General features: G+C 29.5%; 1 protein-coding gene across 15 annotated transcripts in view; it reads right to left on the bottom strand.

Annotated features, from left to right (window-relative positions):
• The window catches only part of LOC119616462 (protein lap4), a 294,532-nt gene that overhangs the window by 116,452 nt on the left and 155,819 nt on the right, over positions 1-22,261 (bottom strand). For 13 of the 15 annotated variants that reach the window (XR_005232544.1, XM_037972809.1, XM_037972810.1 and 10 more), the window contains 6 exons: positions 11,090-11,445; positions 10,001-10,306; positions 7,688-7,888; positions 6,963-7,149; positions 6,425-6,888; positions 831-1,115 (listed from right to left, as the gene is read on the bottom strand). Coding sequence is in view for 14 of the 15 variants with exons in the window: in XM_037972809.1 (XP_037828737.1) it covers positions 831-1,115; positions 6,425-6,888; positions 6,963-7,149; positions 7,688-7,888; positions 10,001-10,306; positions 11,090-11,445 (1,799 nt within the window). In the remaining variant the exon portion in view is untranslated. Of the gene's footprint in view, positions 1-830; positions 1,116-6,424; positions 6,889-6,962; positions 7,150-7,687; positions 7,889-10,000; positions 10,307-11,089; positions 11,446-11,986; positions 12,607-22,261 lie in introns of those variants that run through there. The other 2 variants (XM_037972818.1, XM_037972815.1) reach the window with 2 other exon arrangements.

Raw genomic sequence — 22,261 nt, 5'->3', positions numbered from 1 at the left:
ATACGGACTAAGTGAAATAATGGACCGATTTCAACCATTTTCAATAGTCCTTGATCTTGCCAAGAGAAAAGTATATGCCAAAGTTTATCAAATTATCTTGTAATCGATTTAGAAAGCCGATTTGGATTTTACCAACATCAGCACAAATGCATAATACCCTCCCCACTATAGTATGTATGTTATGTATCTTGTGAACAATGTTTCAATAATGTTTGTTACAGTTTTTCAAGAAAGAATTTTAACATATTTAGTTACATTAAATTGTTGCAAAGATGTCGAGCAATTGTGGCTAAAAAAAATTTAACAAATAACAAAATTTTAAATATAAAAAGTATGTAATTAAAAGTATCATATGCATTACAAATATAAAATTTTTTCCATCAGTGTTGAACTAAAAAAAAATGAAAAAAATGCATAAAAAATGTGTATGTTGTTTGTTTTTTTTCTTTGGAAAAACTCTATTTAAATATAAAAATAAAAGTGCATAAATAAATAAAAAAATATAATAAATTCTTGTTTTACATGTCAAATAAAATAAATTTGTTTAAAAACCAAAATGATTAAAGTGATTAAATGAATGTATGAACGAATGAATTATTTGGACAGTGGGTTTGTTTGGCAGTGGATGGATTGTAGTTGTTTGTGTGAGAGGATGAATGAGGGCAATGGTGCTATTAGAAGTGTTAAATTTTTTAGTGGCAGTTGAATTTTTAATTTGCAAAATTGTTTATAATAAATAAAATATAATAAAAATCAATAATAGTGTGTAAAGTAGAGTAGTAGTGGTAGAAGTGGTAGTATTTAGATGATTATGATGATGGGATAATCACCTCACTTATTAGGGGTTCCGCTAAATGATTATCGGTGACTCGAGTCATAACAGTCTCTGTAAATGTCGATTTTGTTATCGTCTCGGTAATGCGACCCAATTCGGTGGGAGCTGCTGGGAACATGGGCATATCAGGAACAGCCTTGTTGACGGTAACAGTAACACCAGCTACACCAACTTCATTTGGCTTGGCCACATGCACTTGATGCTGAGAACCTCCACTTAGAAAATGTGCCGGTATCATAGCCTGAAAATCTTCACTCGTCAAAGGCCTTAAAGGTGTGGGCTGTACGTATTACATGGTATTGCATTTTTTTTTTGTTTCGCATAAACAAATTGTGTTGGAAGGTTAAATCGGTTGGATAATTTTTTGTTGTTATTGAGGATTGGGAAGAGTTGTAATTTTTGGGAACAGTTTAAACATTGTGGTGATTTGTTATCAATCATTATTTTTTTGGTTTAGTTGTAGGTTTATTGTTTAAATTTAATTTTAGTTTTATTAAAAAAATAATTTTTGAGTTTAATTTGGTTTTACACATACACACAAAAAAGAGAGAGAAAAAAAGAGAAAATCATTTGTTTAGGATTTTTTTTTATAAAAATATTTTTTTTTTGTTTTACTTGTTTAAACTTAAAAGTAAAATGCATTAAATAAAGCCAAATTCTTTTTTTTTATATTTTCAAACTAATAAACTGTGAATAAAAAAAAATAATAATATAGCTAATGAAAGTTAATTAAATTAAAAGTATGCAAATGATTTTATTTGTGGAATTTAGACAATTTTCACTAAATCAACAGTGATGCACAACCTAGGCAAAGAATGAACATTTACACTATGATAATTAAGATAATTAAGAGAAGTCATTCGAGTTTATGGCTAAACGATTAATTCAGTTACTACAACCAAATTCGTTTTAATTCAACTGAAACTATATTATCTGTGTTACAATTTAATGTTATAACGTTAAATTGTAAAAAGACTTGAGGATGAATTTTACTTAACAAACAATGTTTATAATACAAACTAGGCAGTACATCACCGATCATTAACATATTATGTCTCAATAAATTATTTCAATTATTATAATTTTTAAAATATTCGTTTTTAATTATTAAAATAACAAAGTAATATTATTGTGTTATACATTAAATATACCTAATTACAATAACCAAAGTCTATAATTTTTTTGGTTTTAGTCAATAGAAAAAAATAGAGTAAAATAAAACTCTATTATTTTTATTCAAATTAATTAAAAACAGTAACAATACAAATACAAACATAATATTGTTGCAGTAGCCAAAAGTATTAAATTATTTTATGCTAATACACATACATACATACACAGTTAATAATAATAACAATACAAAATAACAATAATAATAATAATAATAATAATACTAAAAATAAAATAATACTATGTAGTTGTGGGAATAGAATGAAATTAATTAAATTAAATAAATGAACAAACGAATACAGTCGAATAATATTAAAATGTCAAGTATTCAACATAGTGTTTTCAATACGATTAAATAATGATTATTTAATTAATATCACAGTGGTGAGGGGACTATACGGTCACCAAAAGTCCTGCAATTTTTACGTACCATTTGTACCGAAATTGAACAGCTACATAATATAAAGTGGTTCAAATATTGGATATACATACATATATACCATTATTTTTAACTAACGATTGCCTTCTTATGGACTTGGACTTGGAACAACTTGGATAGGAACATTGGCCATTCGTTATTTACAAAGTTTTCCACTTTGGGACCCTTGGAATCTGAACAAAATGTTACTTAATCTTAAAAAAAGTTTTCTAAACGTACATATATAGAAAGATATACTAGATACTACTGTTATTTACAACTGGTCAGTCCAGACAAAGCCTGATCAAAACCAAAGTAACAAGCTAGAATCCTCTGTGAATACCAGTTGACGAACACGCTCATAGCGATGATGGTTCCACTTCTGCTTTCAATGGCGATTGTATAAGGCAACAAATTGGCCTATATAAAAATCTACATTTGAAAAGTTGTCGAACTCTGAGCAATGGTCCCTCTGTACCAAGTCCACAAAGCGTAGATGAGACTATCACCACTAATCTTAGAGAATTAAGCAATTCTAACACTTTCGAGGTTCTTCAAAGATCCTCTTCGTTAGAAATGTACTATACTAGAGAGCTGCCTTATATGACTTATCGGATAAGTCAGGTTAGGGAATACAATCCGGAGAGATAAGTGTTTTGGTTCACGGCAGGCTAACAACTAATGAAGTAAAAATACTACTATGTATGCAATCTGATGAGATAAATTCTTTATAAATAAATAAATTCGTTCTACAATACGGCGAGATAAATGCTTCGGTTACCGGTCGGTTAACTACTAGTTTTATGAAGTAAACATTTCGGTTTAGAATGGTTATACTTCGTTGCTTGGGAAAAAGTATAACTAAATCTTGTTTACTTAGATCTCTTTGATCAAAAACTACATAAACTGTTTGAGAATTGGAACACATTCTATTTATCTATCTGTTTATTTATCTATCTATCTATCTATCTATCTATCTATCTATCTATCTATCTATCTATCTATCTATCTATCTATCTATCTATCTATCTATCTATCTATTTCTATCTATCTATCTATCTATCTAGCAGATAATTAGTTTAGTACTTTAAAACCTAAAAAAGTACTATTTTAGTTATAACTACTATTTAAAAATTAACTTTTCCATGCCTACGCTAGACCAATCTCAGTCACTGCAAAGCATCAATCCGTAGGTATTATTCTCTGCTAAAAATTACAAACAAAAGTTTACAGAAATTTTACGGAAATTTTAATCTAATTATTGAAAACACTATAAATCATTAACTAGAACAAAAAGTCCTAACTATCATGCAATAGTTTAAAAAAACGTTTTGAAATAAAAATGTATGAAACATTAACAGCAAAATTCACTACTATAATTAAAAAAAAAACTTTTAAAAGTTTAGATAAATTTGCACTTAATACATTCTTATGTTCAATTTGGCATACAATTTATTACAGTTTTACTTAGGACTTTCCTAAATTTGAACTGGCGATATGTTTAAATATTATTTGATATAAAAATTAAAATAGTCTATATTTATAGTACTTAAATAAAAATCAACACTAATGTATGTTTCGTTTGTTGCAACACAACTGAGTAATAACGTAAATAAATAAATAAATATTTGTTGCATTATATGTAGTTGGTTAATCGTATTGTGTATATTTGTTTTTGTTGTAAATATTTGTTTGTTTTATTTGCATTACATTCTACTTAATTTAAAACAATATCCAGGACATTAAAAACAACAATAACAAGAACAACACAAACACACACATACATGCTCTTGAATGCAAGGATAAGAATATATTAAGTTGTTGAGAGTATTAGAAGTAAAACATACAAATGGAGCATGAGATAAGGAGGAAGAGAAATACAGAAAGTGAATGATTGAACTAAACACTGGGAGATGTTAGGTAACACAACAACAAACACATTGCCATGATTAAATAATAAAAATACATGTAAAATAACAATAAAACATAAATAACTAAATAAATCATAAATATGATAAAAATAACAAAACTTATATTGTATGTATGTTGTACCTACACAATGATATAAAAGGACATTATGAATTATTTTAATTAATTAAAAATATGAACATGTTTTTTGGCGTTTTCAATTTTGTTTTTTTTTTTTTTTTAATTCTAATTTTTTAATTAAAAACGAAATAATTGATGTTTTATTGTTTTTAATTGCGTATTTAAATTCTTTAGTAATGTATGCTAAGTGCAAATTCAAAAACATTATTTATAATCGTCTTAAATTGTAGTAGCAAACATTTACTATAAATTGCCAAAAGTTTTGCAACATACACAAATTAATTGTAATTGATTAGGAGTTATTGCTAAATAATATTTCAATATTGAATCATAAGATTTTAGTACATTAGAAATTAATCTTCTAAGATTATATTTATGTTTGTCTTATAGATGCTTCATTTACTAAATATTTGATTTACTAAATTTATTTGATCACAAAGAAGATGGAGTATGAATGTTATAAATTTTCTTATTTAAGTGACCACTAATTCTTAGGTTGTCATTAAGATATCTGTATATTTAGTTCTGTTTATATTTGTTATTTTAGAATAAATTTCAAAAAATGTTATTTTTTTATAATTTGTAGCTTTGTATTGGATGTTCGTCGTTTTGATAAACCGTCTTTTCTTCCATGAAAGTTAGACATCCCTTCAACTGGGAAATTAAGAAAACTGCCAGCATAAACTTTATTTAGTGAAATCTGTTTTTTCTGCCACAGATATTTACATTCATATTTTGAATCTATAATTTCGACAAGTATACGAAAAGGTATTTTAGCAATTCTCTACGAATCTGATATTTTAGTGAAAGTTGTGTTGAAACACAGATTTTTAAATAACTCATGGAACATTCAACAGAACTCTAGAGTTTTACGGATTTCCCAGTCCAACAAAATTAAAAAAAAAAGTTCAAAACCAAGATCAAGGTCAACCTTTGTAAACGATTAGGCTTAAGCCCCCACATTTGAGACGTTATAAATTTTGTTATGTCATTTGAAACTCCAACCTCTCGAATCTAAAATAAAGGTGCAACGTCTGTTATATCTTCTCCCTTAAGATCCTAATAACTGTTTCAAGCTTTAGGTTAAGACATCACGAAGAAGGAAAAATATATAACAGAGGTTAAAAATTTGTTTTAAAGCCGATTTGACTTTAAGATGTCATAACTAAATTTATAAAGAAAGGTCTTCGCGCTGTTATAACGTCTTAAATAAAGTCACAAACTAGTTTTTTGTCAAACTTTAGGACACGATATCTCGATATCTCGACTTCGGCGCACCTCAATCGTTAAGTAAAGTATGTTTTGGGGTCTGGGTTTAACAGTTGTTGGCCTGTGTTTGTGTTTTTAGAGAACATAATCCATAGCTGTTTTCATTCGAAGTTGGAATTCCTAAAGTATACAATTCTTCTTTATACATTTTCACTATGTTTGGATATAGTGCCATTCCGATATGCAAACCCTGAAAATTTTAAAGGATTGCACTTTTTTAAATATATAACTAAAAATGTAAATGAATTTCATTAGTAATATATGATAAACAAAAACATTTTTTTATATTATGATAACTAAATTAACTTTTGGCAAATTATAATAAATCATTTGTCCGTACAAAAAACCCCGTTCTTAAATTTTACTTCTTAACAAAAATTTATATTTTTAGTCACAATGAATTTGCGAATAAAGTGATATAATGAGAGGAAGGCAAGTAAATTTTGAAGAAAAACTTTAGACAATCGAATAAATCATATTTCTTAATATTATTATATTTTTCTTTTAGTTAAATTGAATTTTATAAAGTTTTTTTTCTTCGTTCCCTCTTTAGTTTTTCTTGTTTGTCTTGTAAATAAGTTTTGACTTTCACAAAAGGAAGACATAAACATAAAATGCGTGCAATTTCTTAAAATTATTTAAACAAACAAAAACAAACCTTTTTTTGAATTGGCAAAACCTACCTGTGTTTCAGTTGAATCTGTTGTTGTGCCAGTTGTGGTGGTGGCGGTGGGTTGTGATGATGAGTTTGTTGCCGACGAAGAGCTAGCCGAAGGATGATGAGGTATTGTGCCGTTTTGTGTTGAAGTGGGGGAAGAAACGGTTGTGAGTGATGTCGTTGAGGCGGATGTTGCCTCTGGGCCATCACCTAAAGGTATCGAATTAGAGCGACGTGGTGCTGGCACTGGTATAGGTAGGCCAGTCACCTTATCAATTTGTTGATGTTGCTGCTGCTGTTGATATGGTATGTTAGTGTTGGCAAAACCATTGGTTTTGGTAGCAGGCACTGTAGTTGGTAAAGTTGAGGTCATCATTTTATTCGTGTCATATTGAATCGGTTGTGTTTGATAAGTTTGTGGTTGTTGTTGATGTTGCTGCTGCTGCTGCTGTTCTCCAACCATATCACCAATGGAACGTTTGAAATTGGCTTCAAAAGTTAACAAAACATTTAAAGTAAGTATTTATTTTGGTAGATGTTCCATTTCATATTATTTGACTTACCAGGGCGATTAGTTAAATAACCTGATGGACTTAATGCATTCAATACAGCTGGACTGTGAGGACTTAGAGGAGCCTCCAATGGTCCACGGTATTCTCTTTGTAAGACTAAACGTACAAACCGTTGTGGTTGTGTCAAGCACTGAACAGCAGCATCATGTTGGGCATTTGTCATGTCGTTGCCATTAATCTATATTGGCAATTGAGTAAAAATAAAATACAAATAAAAATAGAAATTAAAACAAACAAATATGGTCTAAAGCGTGTCAAGTACAAAACAACAACAATAACAACAACAACTGAAACACCAACTGAAACACCAACAAATTCTCATTACTGGCAGAAAATGTCGGGAGACCATCACTATTAACGGCACGTACAAAAATGATTGCAATTTCCACAATTAAAGTGAAAAATTTTTACAATATTGCAACAGGAATATAATGCTTTCGCAAAAACAGAAAAATTCGGCTGACAAACACACTCCAGGTCTGACAGACTTGGCTGGCTGTCGCAATGACTGACTAGATAAACAATGACTAAGTTCATACGTCAAGTGCAAAACAACACCAAAAGTGTGTCCGTCTGTCTGTCTGCCTGTCATACCAACAACCATCTCGTGTGAATGTATGAACGTTAAATACAATTCATCCTATAATGCAACATTAATTTCAATTGTTTTTGTTGTTCTCATTTTGTATTCTTTCCAGGCTAAAACTCATACTTACAGCCATTACACGGTCGCCCACCATTATTTTACCATCACGATGCGCTAGACTACCTTCAGTTATGCGTGAAATGAAAATGCCATCACATCCATCTTTGTAAGGTGGAGAGCCTTTACCACCAGCAATACTGAAGCCCAAACCCTGTGCGATTTGATCGCGTATTAATGTTGTATGCAGCGTTATATAACTCAATGGTCCATCCTGGAAAAAAGTAAAAAGCACATACGAATAATACAAATGCACCATCAATAAATGAAGGAAGAAATAATGAATGGAATGATATAAGTGGCTGTGTGTGTGGGAGTTTGATATGTAAGTGAGTGTGAGGAAATAGTAAACATTGATGTATTATTGGCTTGCACAGGAATGTATTGTGTTGCAGGAGAATACAACCAATGTTGGATGATTTTAAAGTCATTCAAAGCCGACTAGAAAATATTCTATAATCGCATTTACACTATTTGAGTTGTAATATATAATTGGATGACCACTGATCCCAAAAGAGTATCATATTTATAAAATTCTCTTTTGTCCCATATTAATGAGTATCAAACACTAGTCTAGGAATTGAGTACTGACAAGTGAACTTCCAAAGCAACTTGATCTAGAGTTTCCGGAAGCATTTGTCTTAAAATTTCAATTTGTTAGTGATCAAATATGACTTACTGTAGAGTATATTTTGTGTGTTCCACGTAGGTAAATAAATAAAAATAATAAACAAAAATAATGAATGTATCTCATTTATAAAAACAAGGCAAATTAAAAATTTACCTCATTGACCGCTCAAAAGGTGACATGAAAACTAAAAACTAAATCAATGTCAATGAATTTATTTATAACAATCGATTGAATTTGTAATTAATTTTTAAAAACACGAGTAGAGTAAAAAAATATAAAGTTTCTTTTATAAAATTAATTTAAAATACATTTTATGTATCAGTCAAATACGTAAATCGAGAAAGTGAAATGGTTATTTGAGCTAGTTTAAGAATGGTTAAATATAGTAAAATTTCTATGTGTTATTTTTCGTAATTTATTATTATGCAATTATAGACCAAGCTACAGGATATATGTAAATAAAAAAGACTAAAAACGTGTTACAGTGCATATTTTAGAGCCTCTCGATGGCGCAAATGTGAGATTAAAGTATCTCATTAATACAAGATTACGATAAAAGGATTACAGAGGGTTACTATTTTTAACCCAGAGATCATAGTATACAACACTAAAGGATTGAGTTGCGCCGAGTTCTAATCTCAGAATTCTCCATCGCATCTGGTTTTCGAGATATCGTATCCAAAGATTGAACAAATTCCATTTTTGGTTTTATTTGAAAGGTTAGCGCAACTCAATCCTTTAGAAATTATTTTTTTTTAATATTTTAAATGGAAAAATTGTATTTAGTTACCGATTTTTTACTTTGTGATTAGCTTATTGTAATTATAAAAAAATATTATTAATTTGTATATTTCTCTAAATCTCAATATTTTTGCCTAATTCACTACTTTAGTATTTACTGAATTATTTAGAACTGTTTAAACAAACTTTATTAAGCGTTAAGCTTTTTTCCCACTAAATCTTAATCAAATTCAATTTCAATCGATTTAATACTCTTAAAATATTTTCTCCAAAACACGTGAGTAAATATGCTTTTCTAACAATTTAATTAAATGTTTTTAAGAAAGTTTCGAAAAAAAAAATAACTTGAACCTTTCAAAAAGTTAGAAAAAACAAGAAAAAGATTTTTATAACTCTTTCATTTTAACTTCATAGTCGCTAACTCTACTCCCCCTACCTATGTACATATTTCCCCTTTTCCTAACGCGTCAGGATTAAAACTTTTCTTTAGCACTGATTTCGAATTACTAAACAGTTTTGTTTGCTTTGAATTCAATTGTATTTTTGAAATACTTAAGAATACAAAAGCAACAATAAAATCTTAAATAACAACAGCAGTGGTGGAAGGATAAAAAGTATAAAAAAATATTTAAACAATATTTTTGTTATTTTTATTTTAGTAGTTTTATTTTTGGCATTGCCAAAAGCATGTTGCTGTCGATGAACAAACAGCGAAAGATTTGAAATAATTTTTAGAGAAAGAGAAAAAGGAAAGGAAAAGAAACAACAGCAGTAAGCAGAAAACAACTAAAACTCCCGCCAGAAGCTGTTAGGTGTAACTATTAAGTTAGTGGGCGTGTTGAGTGGTGCTGTGAAGGATGAATTTTTACTTAAAGGACAGTTCAGATGGTTGATAAAAGAAAACACAACATAAACATGAAAAAAGGAAAACTTTTTTTTTTTTTTTGCACAAACCTTGCCATTTTCAAAAATGCCATTTGTTGATGCTGCTGTCGTTGTTGCAACATCGCCAACATGTTGTGGTTCTTGAAAAGCTGCTGACGTTGTTGCGGCCGCTGCTGTAACTGTTCCTGGTGTGGTAAATACATTTGCGTGATAATTGTGCAAATTTGTTGCCGAATACTGTTGCTGCTGGGCATGTGAATGTTGCTCTTGATGTTCTGGTAAAATTTCCAAAGGAGGTGGTATATATCTTTCATGTGTTTGTTGCTGTTGAAGTTGTGGAATGGTAGTCGCCAAGGGACGTGTTTCAACAGAAATCTTAAATAGTAAATGTTAAAAAAGAATAATGTTCAGTATAAGTATTTATATATAGAGTAACTAAACAAAAGTGAATTTTATTTTTAAAAGTTTTGTAAAAAAAAAAATATCATGTAGGTGCAGTGATGAACGACCTTAAATGTGGTGCAATTTATTGAGAAGTTCGGATAGTAAGAAAAAAAAGAAAAACTATATCGTAGAAAATGTTTTGAAGTTTGTTTCCTTCAAATTCTATTTGAGAAACTGGGATAACTGACATTAGAGCTAGTGGACATAAATATACTGTCGTCCAAACGATATTCCTCAAAAGTTAGAAGTTATATCCAGCAAAAATTAAAACTACTCCGCAGACTCGGCCAATTTTGCCTGCATTAAACCAATAAAATACTCTAATAATATTTACACGGGAGTAGTTTTGGGATAATACACCTAGGCCCTTTTGCACTCCTTAACCAGTGTCTCTGGTGGGAATCGAACCCACGACCTCCAGTTTAAAAGACTAGAACCCTAGCCACTAATCTACCGGTGAGCCTTCGACTCAAAATTCTAATATATTTGAACAAAAATTCGAAATTAAATCAGAAACCGATTTAATAATTTTCAGCAGTAGGAAATGTAACAGATTTTATTACATTATCTATATAATATATTATATGTCTGACGTTGATTAAATTAATACCTCCGTTATACTAATGTTTGGACATGACTGCATAAAAACGAAAGTCTCTAACATAAAACTAAATGCGAACCTTATAAAAAAGCATTGTATTTTTTCCAACTCACCTGTGATAATGAACCATCCTCACTAAATACAGGATGACCAATTAAACGTGTTACTTCACGCTGTACAACTAAAACCAAGACAGCACCACAGGCCTTCAACACTTGTACAGCTTGATAATGATCAGCATCAACGACGGGTATGCCATTGACTTTTAAAACTTTATCGCCAACTTTAAGGCCGGCTAAATCGGCTGGACCCCCTTCGGTGACACGTGATATAAAAATGCCATCATCATCACCCTTAAATGGTGTTGAACCTTTGCCGCCAGCAATGCTTAAGCCGAGGCCAGCCGAGGTACGTTCAATGTGAATTTCATACTGTTCCAGGCGCAATTCGGTGACACCATCAAGGGCATCTGTGTGCGTGCAAAAAAGACAAGAAAAAAAAACACGAAATTGGAAAAATGAAAAAGAAAATTAACATAATAAGATAAATAAAATATGTATTAGGGAGTAAATACATATATATGTGTATATGTTGCAGGATAAGTAAATAAGCCATATAAATATATTTACATAAACATATACGAGTATAGTTAATTTTTGTATTTGAAGTATGTGTTAGTGTGTAAGAGAGTGTTTGTATGTTTAGTTTTTTTGTTGTAGTTGTTAAATATTATCAATGCAAGTCACGTTTTGCAATTACCAACTTCAAAAAGGCGTTAGCATGTGCATAAACAATTAGGAAATAACATGACTTTCTTTCTCCTCTTCTCTTCCTGTCGTTGTCTCATTTATTTCCTTCCCCCTAGCTACTACACTGAATTTTATTTGTTTCACAAAAACCCCTACAACTACATACACATGTGTGTAACATGCATGAGTACAAGGTTCGAATTAATAACAGTTTCCTTTTCCCTTTATCTGTTTCTTTTTTGTTGTATTATGTTGTCTTACCATATTGTCTTAAACGCTCTTGCTGCTGCTGTTGTTGTTGCTGCAGCAATAAAAGCTGCTGCTGTTGCTGGTATTCTATCTCGCTGGTTGGCATATAAGTGGTGACAATTCTTACACGTTTATCTTTGCGTTTAAGTGAATTACTCGTACTACGGTTCGATGATGCCAAAGAGCTGCGTAGACTGGAAGTGGCAGGACTGTTGCGTCCATTTAAGCTCATGGTGCCACTATTGTTGTTGTTTAATATGGACGTTGTTGCTGCTGCTGTTCGTTTGGTGCGTGGCAATGTGTTATTGCCTTCCTTAACTTTAATTTTAACATTAAACATGTTTTTGTTTTTCTTTTCGGTTTTAATTTTCTACACGTTGCTGTTTGTGTCTTCCCCTGATTTTAGATTTGATGGCGAGGGAAGACTTATTTGGGATTTATTTTTATTATTGATTTGATTTTTTTATCGCATGTAGTAAATACTGTTTTTGCTGTGTTGTTGATTTTTTTTTTCACTTTTTTTATCTTATAAATTTATGTCGAAACTTAATCTTAGATATTTAAATTTGGTATTTTTTATGATATTTTTACTTAAATATTTTTTGCACAATATTTCATTGTTTTCTTACAAACATTTAAAATGTCAATTGGATTGGCAATTTTATTGAAGCTAATAAAAAATGACTGTTGACTGTTTGACAGTGCACAGTGGAGAAAAGAATTCTATTATAGAAAACAAGTCATAACACATTTAAAAAACTTATAGCTTTTTCTAAAAAAAATCGTTCTTTTTAAAATGTTAGTTTTTTAATTAGAACAACAACAACTGACATTCAATTTGTCATCATAACAAGCCATATTTTTGGTGCTAAAATGTTTGATGATACGGGAGGAATATTAACCATCACAAATCTCTTCGTCTGAGAAATTTACATACAAACATTATTGGGTAATATTGGACACATACTAACGGTGACACTGAAATATTTATATACAAATTATCACTGTCGAATGCCCTATTGTCTCGACAATCATTTGGAATGCTCTATATCCTTCACTGATGGATATTTGCATATTATTAAATAAAGCTATGTATAGACAGTTGTCAGATCTTACAATGCTGTCAGATTACTGTGTGAAGACATGATTTCCAATCTCGACAATCATTCGGAATGGTCTATCCATTTCAATGCTGAATATTTGATAAAGCTATGTATAGACAGTTGTCAGATCTTACAATGTTGTCAAATTTGGCGATGTAATGAAAATTAGTTTACAACAGGTAAATTGTTAGTTCCGACAATTGTAAGAATACAATTTCATTGCCAGATAGTAAATTAATCTGCCAATAAAAATTTTCAGTTAACACTGTTGTCAGATTGTTGTATGGCAAAAGTTGCCAGATTCTCTTTTAGCTGTACACGTTTCTTTTAATGCACAGTGTTGCCACTGTTGTAGAAATGTTGTAGTAATAATTTATGCCTAATATTCGCAGATTTGACAATAAAAATTGTCAGACAATGATCTGGAAATGGCAACGTAATGTGTTTACACGATTGATAGATGAAAATGTTATTGTTTTACAAGACAAAAATTTTTAGTTCACACGGTTGTTAGACATTTGCTGAACATTTCTCAGACAATATTTTAACATCTGAAAACCATGTTTACATACATATCTCAAAAATCGTAACCTTAACAAAACTATTTCCTTTCTTATTTTAAAGAATGTTGTGAAGCATGTAAATAGCAAATTATGCATTTCAAGTGGACTCTGCCAAAGTACAAAACAATTTTATAGAGATAAACTATATTTGTGTAACTAAATAGCGAACAGTTAAATGTCTTTTGATTTTGTTACGAAAAAACTTATACAGGAATAAATATGAAACAACTTAATATGTATTTATTAAATTAAACTGATAAACAATTGTAAAAATGTGCTGTGAATATTTTATAGAAAAATCAGTCATAATTATTGAATCTGACAGTTACATTTGGTGCTAAATGAAAGAGACATGGCAGACAAGATTGTTTTTTTTTACTTTAATATATATTTCCACATCTAAAATATCGATATCACCAAAAGCGTGGAAGAAAAGAAGCCCAAAAAATCATTTCGTATTTTATTGTGGTTTTTTATTCAATTCTAATTCCCTTTATAAGCAGTTTTTTCTTATCAAACGACATTTACATCAAATTTTCTCCATTTGGGGAGACATTATTTAAACATAGCCTGTGGTTACTATCATCATCAACTGTTATCCAGCAGCCAGTCAGCCATCCTAGCAGACATATGAAAACATTGAATGAGTGAGTGACTGGCAGTCAGCCACCCAACGAACGAACTAACTAACACAACATTATTTTCATATAAAAAGATGAGATAAAATAAACTCAATAACAGCAACAATGAGTCCTGGTAGTTGGTTGTCATTGTTGTTATTTCGTTGTCGGCTATGGCTGTGGCTCTGCTGTAGTAGTCATTGTCATCTTGCCGCCTAATCAAATCTAAATTATACCCAACAACCGTATATAGAGAGAAAAAAGATACAAGTTGTAAATACAACTACAAGGTTTGCATATTTGATGGTAACCTTGGAAACCCTGTTCTGCCCCGTTCAATACTGTTGCGAAAGTAGAAGGCGAGTAATAAACAACAACCATCATCATCATCCAGCAGAAAGAAGACAGACAGACTGACTCTGTTGATGTTTTTCTTCGTTTTTCAGTTCATTTTTCGGTTTTGGTTTGTAATGACAATGATAAGAATGTAAATTGTCTTAAAAGCAAAAAAGCCAACAACGAAATGTTAATTTACATAATCAAATAACTTTGGTAACAGTAACAACTCACTATATACAAACATATAGTACATACAACAAAAACTTTTAAAACGAAACAGAAACAAACACGCACATTCACAAATTGTTAATTTTCCTTGAGGGCATTTAACGACAAAAGGATTTGACAGTGACATTGAAAATCGCTTTTTAGTGGGTTTTTTTTGGGGTATCCTTAGTGAGATGTCGATATATGGCGAAAGAGCATTAAAGAATAAATTATGATTTTTTTTGTTTTTAATAACATAAGTTTGTTTTGGTAAGATTGTAAAATTTAATATTTAAAATAACGTGGGTAGCAGAGTAAGTTTTTTGAAAAATTTCAATATTTATATTTTCAAACAATTGATTTTTTTTAATAATTTGACGGGGTTACATTAATTTAGTCAAATATTGGTCGTAAACTCACAAAAGTATTTACATACATATGTACATATGTATATTCTGTAGGGTTGTCATTCGAATAAAAATTATTCGATTAATCGAGGAAAAAAATTTGTTTTTCTTCGAACGAATAAAAAATTTCCAATTTAGAATAAAGAATAATTCGAACAATTTTTGTCGATTAATCGAATATTCGACAATTATTTGAATATTACTTTTTACGAATATTTTATTATACATAGCATTGAAATTATGTTAATATTTTGTAAAACAAATCTAAATATAAAGATATGTTATAATTGAAACAAAACTTTTACTACTTTTTGCAGTTTATAAAAATGTTTGTTTTGCAATGTTAAATATAAAATGGTTCTAGTTTTAAAAGTGATATTCTTCAATTTTTTTAATGTTTGCAATAAGTGAAACAGATAAACATTAATTAATATGGTTCTTTCAGTATCTGTCTTTTTACAAGAAAGACAACAATTTCTAAATATACTGAACCCTGTTTCCTGGGCGATATGTAGGAGAACTATAGGCATGAAATGGGGTCTTAGTCCTACTATAAAACATTGGTTTTATTAAAGTGTAATTACTAATTCTAGCTTATGGTTCAATAATCGGGTTGACTTCTTTGGACAAAAAGTGTAATATATAACTACAACAGGGAGTTCATAACTTTAGGTGAAATGTCCAAAATCAGTTATAGGACACGTCATCAATGTATACTGGACACATTGGAAAGCTATAAACAATCATCGCCTGATCGCATGCTAGACACAGAATATGTCAGAAACTTTGAAACACTGAGCCCAGATAGAATGTCTTGATCAAGCGGAACATTTCTCTCCAACACTGATTGGGAAATTCTTAGGAATTACGGCCAGGAAACTGAGTTTCAGAACATTGAAAGATAATACATTCAGTCGACACTATGTTGTTTTTTTACCAAAAAACCTTTTTCATCCATGAAAAGCAACGCACAACGGGCCCGATAGTAGCCTGTTTCTAATACATTAATAAATAGTACGATTTTCTTACATAAAACAGTTTGTAAAAATGTCTGCAAAACAGGTAGCTAAACATCGTATATATCATTATAAAGGCCTCAGCTTCCACTTTTAAACCCGTTGAATAGGTCGAGATTCAGCTAAGTTACTGATTTATAAATGTATGTACGAAAACCGTTTTATTTTAAGATTTTGAAGGTGTTTTGCAAATTTTATTTATATTTTATTAAATTATTCGAATAAAAACTTTTATTCGTTATTCGTTCGAATAATCGAATAATTTTTAAAATTTAATCGACTACTCGAATAAAAAAAATATAGTACATTTTTATTCGAATAATTTTAAACACGAATAATTGACAACCCTAATATTCTGGTCCTTATTAGATTTTAAGACGATTTAGCCATATTCATATATCTCTGCCTCCGTTTTTTTGATACTGTATTGAAAATGACCTTAGCTTACAAATGCAAGTTTCTTCACTAAAATAATCCGTCCATAATTGACCCTTCCCCCCTAGAGAAAATAATTATTAAATCGTTTAAAAATCAACTACTAGATACCGTCTGTACTTATTTTGAGTATTGCTATTTTATGTGAAAGAATGAAAATAGTATTTCAGTGTACTACTACTCCTAACTACTCCCTGTTTGTATGACTTATTTAAGTACTTATTCATAAGCGAGAGTTCTAAGAACTTTCCTCCAATGTCATCGCTGTGTTAAAATAATGAAAATTTTCAATTTTATATTCAAATTTCAAAATAAACTTTTATTCCTCTTACCATCTCATTACTATTTAATAATTCATATTGAATAAAAATTCATAACAAATAAAAACTTTTATTGAAATTAGGAATTTTAATAACTTAAAAAAAATATAAAAAGATAATGTAAAGAAAAACAAGTAACAAAGTATAGTCGGTCATGACCGACCATATGACACCCTACACCAGTTATGAATATTAAATGTGATTTATTTTTCATAATACAGCATTTATCTTCCACTACCTTGTTCCGATACATTTAAGCAATTTATGGATGAAAAACAAATTTTCTGAAAGAAGCTTTATATGGGGGCTAGGGGCAAATATGGACCAAGGCCGATAACATTTTGTGAATATATTTACATTCATATAGTATTTATTTGTGCTGAATTTCATCGAGATATTTATAAGTTAATTTTGGACATTCAAGTAATTTTCTGAAGGGGACTTTGTATGGGAGTTGGGGTCAAATGAGGCCCGATCTTTATGAAATTTGGCAAGGTCTAAAAGTGTCGCTTTTTATCCATATACAAGTATATTTAACATAATTATGAGCTCAGAAACCCTTTTGGGGGGGTTCTGTTGTATGGGGGCTAGGTGAAATAATATGGACCGATTTTAACCCGGCTTCGTCCTTGGGCCAAAAAAGCGTGTGTGCCAAATTTCATCCAATTATCTTGAAAATTGCGACCTGTACCTTACTATATGACAGCCGAGTGGTATACTTTAAGGTGGGTATAGGACGAATAGTTTTGTATGTTACAAACATCAGCACAACCCAATACAAACATCAGCACAACCCAATATACCCTCCCTATAGTGGTGTAGGGTATAATGACAAAAACTTTTGAAAAAATTAATTAATAATGATTGCTGTTGAAACTTTAAATGTCACAGTGATTACTAGAAATTCCTAAGTTATTGAAAATACTTTTTAGAAAACTGTTCATAATAAAAGACAAAAAAGCCATTTAGATGGTAAGTAGTATAAATTTAATGAGATTAAACATTTATAAAATAATATTACATTCCCAAAATTTAAAAAACATGTATAACTTATATTGATGGTGAAAGATTGACATCAGGTAACTTTTATTTTTCATGGTTTTTCACTTGGAGTCAACCTTTCACTTCTGATGTGAAAATATTTTCACTAACTGTAAGTAAATTGTTTTGTTTACATTTTTTGTTAATTTTAAATTATCTTCTTTTTTTAACTTAATTAACAACATTTTCGTTTTATTGTGTTTTAATTCACAGACATTTGATTTAGAATCACTCATTTACTGTCTTATTAAAGTCAATCATTTAACAGTCATTGATTACAAATCGTTATTGTTTTTTTTTTTAACGTTGCCTAACAGTCACATAAACAAAAGTACATTTAACCCTGAAAATTTCATTTTTCACTCAGATTTTCATGTTTAAAAGTTCAATGTCTTTTTAACTTTTACCTTTAACTGGCTGTCTGGATTTCAGTTTTTTCCAACCTTTTTCCAGTTTTTTTTTTTTCGTTTTTCAGTTGTTATTGGTAGAGACAAACAAACACAATTGTGCCAGGGATAAAAGGATTATTACATACTTGGAATATTGAAGAGTTTTTTTATTAACAACCGACAACATTGACATAAATATTTTAAATTTTCTTTTTTACGTTTTTATTATTTTAGCTTGAAAGTTCAATGAATTTAAGAAACTTGTTAAAGATGCATAAATAAAATCATAAATATTATTCATATATTCTGAGATTTTCCAGTGAAGCTAAGGACTGTGTCTGAAAAAACTTATACTTGTATTAAGTTTAATAAAACTTAAACGGTTTAATACCAACATTTGTTTGTTTTTTTGTCCAGTATTATTTTTAAACCACGTCCATCAGCCACATAAAAATCTTGACCCGGAAGTTGTGAAAAGCTTCCCAGTACATAAGTTTCATCTCCCATCAGACAACAAGTGAAATTTTTTATAAAATTTGGCCTCAATTGATATTGACTTTTCTGAACTTTATACGACTCCAACCTAGCATTAGCTTTAGCTCTGGGCACAAAAGATCAAGAGCTGTTTTCTAATGGAAGTCTTTGGTTTTTTCGAAACAGTTGTTCGACTTAATTTGTGTTATCAATATCTGCTAGACCTTTTTTCTTTCCGATCCAGGTTTCAATGCTCAAGTTCTTAATAAACTTTGGCTTTTGCGATTTTTGTGAAAGTTTATATTGGATTTTTTTTGAAAAGTTTTTTTCTCGGAGTCCCTTTTGATCAAAATAACAGTTGAAAAATTAAGTACGTTTTAAAGCTAACTTGAACCAAAAAAATTTAATTTGTTGGACCAGTTATGGCTGATTCACTCCTTATACAACACTTTTCTGGAATGAACGATATTTTAAAACAAGTTAGAAAATATAATCGGAAATCTCGGGTTATATGAAACCGTACACTAGCTATGGATATATGTATTTAGAATGATTTTCAATTATGAACTAATCCTAAAAACGTTGTACTAATTTTTAGAAATATATTATATCATCATATCTTCTAACAGCAGAACTCAGTCAGTATAGATGAATACTAAATTGACTTATTAGAAATTTATTGGACTGCAACGAATAACAATAAAATTGAAATTAAAAAGAAAAATAAAATATAATTGAAATTGAGAGAAAAAACTCTTCTTAATTTGAAAACAATTTTGAGGAAAATAAAGAATACAGATTTCAAGGTTCTTTATAAAGTCAATGTGCATATTTTTTAACAAAATTTCATTGAATAAATATACTTAAATGTATTTAAACTCAACAAATATCTGGCATATATTTCACAACTACATACATATTTACAAACAACTTTATCCTTTGTTTACGCCTTTAACATGAAAAGTACATATGGTGTGTGTATATGGTAGATGCAACTGTTTGTAGCATATTGGTTTCCCTTTCAGCGAGTGGTGCATCAATGTTCAATAGAGCAAAATTTCTCAATAAGTTAACAATTTATTTTCAATATTTTATATTCTTTTCTGATTTTTTTGAGATATTTTCTTTTTTTATTTTCATTAAAAAGAACTCTCTGGCATATTGAATCGAAAAAATTAAACTAACAAGAATATAAGGAAATAACAAGAGCAATATTTAAATAAAATAACAAACAAAATTAAACAATTTGCATAATAAATTGCTGTAAAAGTTATCACAAGAAAATTGTTTATGCAAGGAAAATAAAAAAAATTTCACTTTTCAGAGATAAACATTCCTGCAGAGTATGGAACTAGAGTCAAGTTTACGAATGTTTAAAGCACGATAAAGAATGATAATACAGACACCGGAGGTATTTTAAGAAAGTTTTCAGACTTGTCATTTAGATTTCTAATATGATGTCTAACAGTAGTTTTAGATAAATTGGTAACACTATTCTAATTGTTGCAAAAAAAATATAATTAATCTTAAACAAATATAAGATAAATGTTCGAAAATAATAAGACTTTAATTTTCTTATATAATTTAAAATGGGCGGAACAGAAAAGTATGCGTGGCATGTCGTACTAAATTAATATTTTTAATTATTAATTTAGTAAATTAAACTAATATTTTTAATCGTAGTCCAAAACTGTGCACGAGACGTTGGATTTTCATTTTATGTAATTTATATGAAAATCGGCGGAATTAAAATAGTGGACATGGCACTTCCTACAAAAATAAATAGTTATTTAATATAGGATATGTTAAATAAAATGTTTTACTGTTCTACAGACATTTTTCCAACAATATTCAATCTTTTTGACTCTTCAGTGGGCGTGGCAGGATCCATTTTGTTGCCAATTATTATAAGGCATGTTAAAGTAATGCCTTTCTAACACTTATTAGAAGTAGAGAATTCAAATTAGGGAGACTGTACTTAGTTAACCAAAAACTGACACAAACGACAAAACCAATTTAAAAGTTTCGCAGTAACAACAAAAGTGATAAAGTGAAAATTGGCCTCAATCCGATCGAACCTAGAAAGTTGCGGTGTCTTTTTTCTATAATAGAGCGTACCTATGTCACAATTTTTATTAGTAAATACAAACCTACTACTTAAAGAAAAATATTAGTTTAAACAAAACATTTGTATTTAAATTGAGAAAATACGCATTGACTATATTGTCACCAAGTTCTTTAAGTTTACTTCCTGTAACAAATTATATTTCTGATTGTTAAAGGCAAACCCAAATTGAAAAGGATATTTTACTCAGTGGAATGTCGGTAATGCGTAGAATATAAAATATTTATTAATTCCTAAGTTTGAAATTTTGCCAAATTTTTGTTTTGAAATTCTAATTTAGTAAACAGAACTATAAAAATTTGGTTGATGTAACTAAATCAATCGTTTGGTAAAAATCGGAGCGAATCACTACTATCAGTGTACTAAATTTACAAATAAGGACTTATAAGGAAGGTTAAGGTTATATATGGATCGATTGTAGTAAAACCTTTGTGTTTAATTGAAAGAAATACGCATTGACTAAATTGTCGCAAAATACTTTAAGTTTACTTCCTGTAACAAATTATATTTTTGACAGCTAATGCCAATGTGACTGTTAAAAGCAAGCCCAAATTGAAAACGACTATTTGTTCAATTAAATAAACTAAATGTTTTGTTGCTGCAACATAAATTTGATTTAACAAAAAGAAATATGATTGAAGGAGCCAAATTTTTTATTTTGTAATCAAAATATAGTACCTAAAACAAAAAGAAGTTAATTACTGTAACTGAATCAATTCTTTAGCAAAAAAAGGTGGGTATTTTTGATACTTCGTGATGCTAGTATAAATAAGTCAATTAAAAACGTTAAAATTATTGTCTGAAATTGAATTTACATTGGTTTAATTTACGATTTCTAAACAAAATTGTTACATATGGTTGAATTTCCGATTTAGGACCAATAGCAGCCTAAAACAATAATAGGAGAAAATATGTCAAAAGCTTTATTTAAATTAAAAAAAACAGAACATTCATTGGGTGAATACAATTATTGAATTGATTTTGGAACGTTTTTTTATTTATAACATTATATGATTTTTAGACCACTAAACTTATCACACATACAAGTAGTACGAGTATGAAGGTCTATGGTATTAAAACACCACGTACAAGTGTCATGAAAATGTGAAAGATTTAATGCCCAACACGCACAAATAAGAAACGCAACAAAAAAAAACATTTCTAAATATTATTTATTTACGTGTTCGACCTGTATCCCATTAAATAAAACATAAATAAAAGAAAATCGAAGGTAAGTATAAAATGACA

The sequence above is a fragment of the Lucilia sericata genome, unplaced genomic scaffold (assembly GCF_015586225.1).
Source record: "Lucilia sericata isolate MDLA Ls3-8-SP2 unplaced genomic scaffold, ASM1558622v1 Contig000073F_arrow, whole genome shotgun sequence".
Lineage (NCBI taxonomy): Eukaryota > Metazoa > Arthropoda > Insecta > Diptera > Calliphoridae > Lucilia > Lucilia sericata.
Note: the sequence above shows the minus strand (reverse complement) of the source record. Positions and strands in the feature narration are given on the sequence as shown.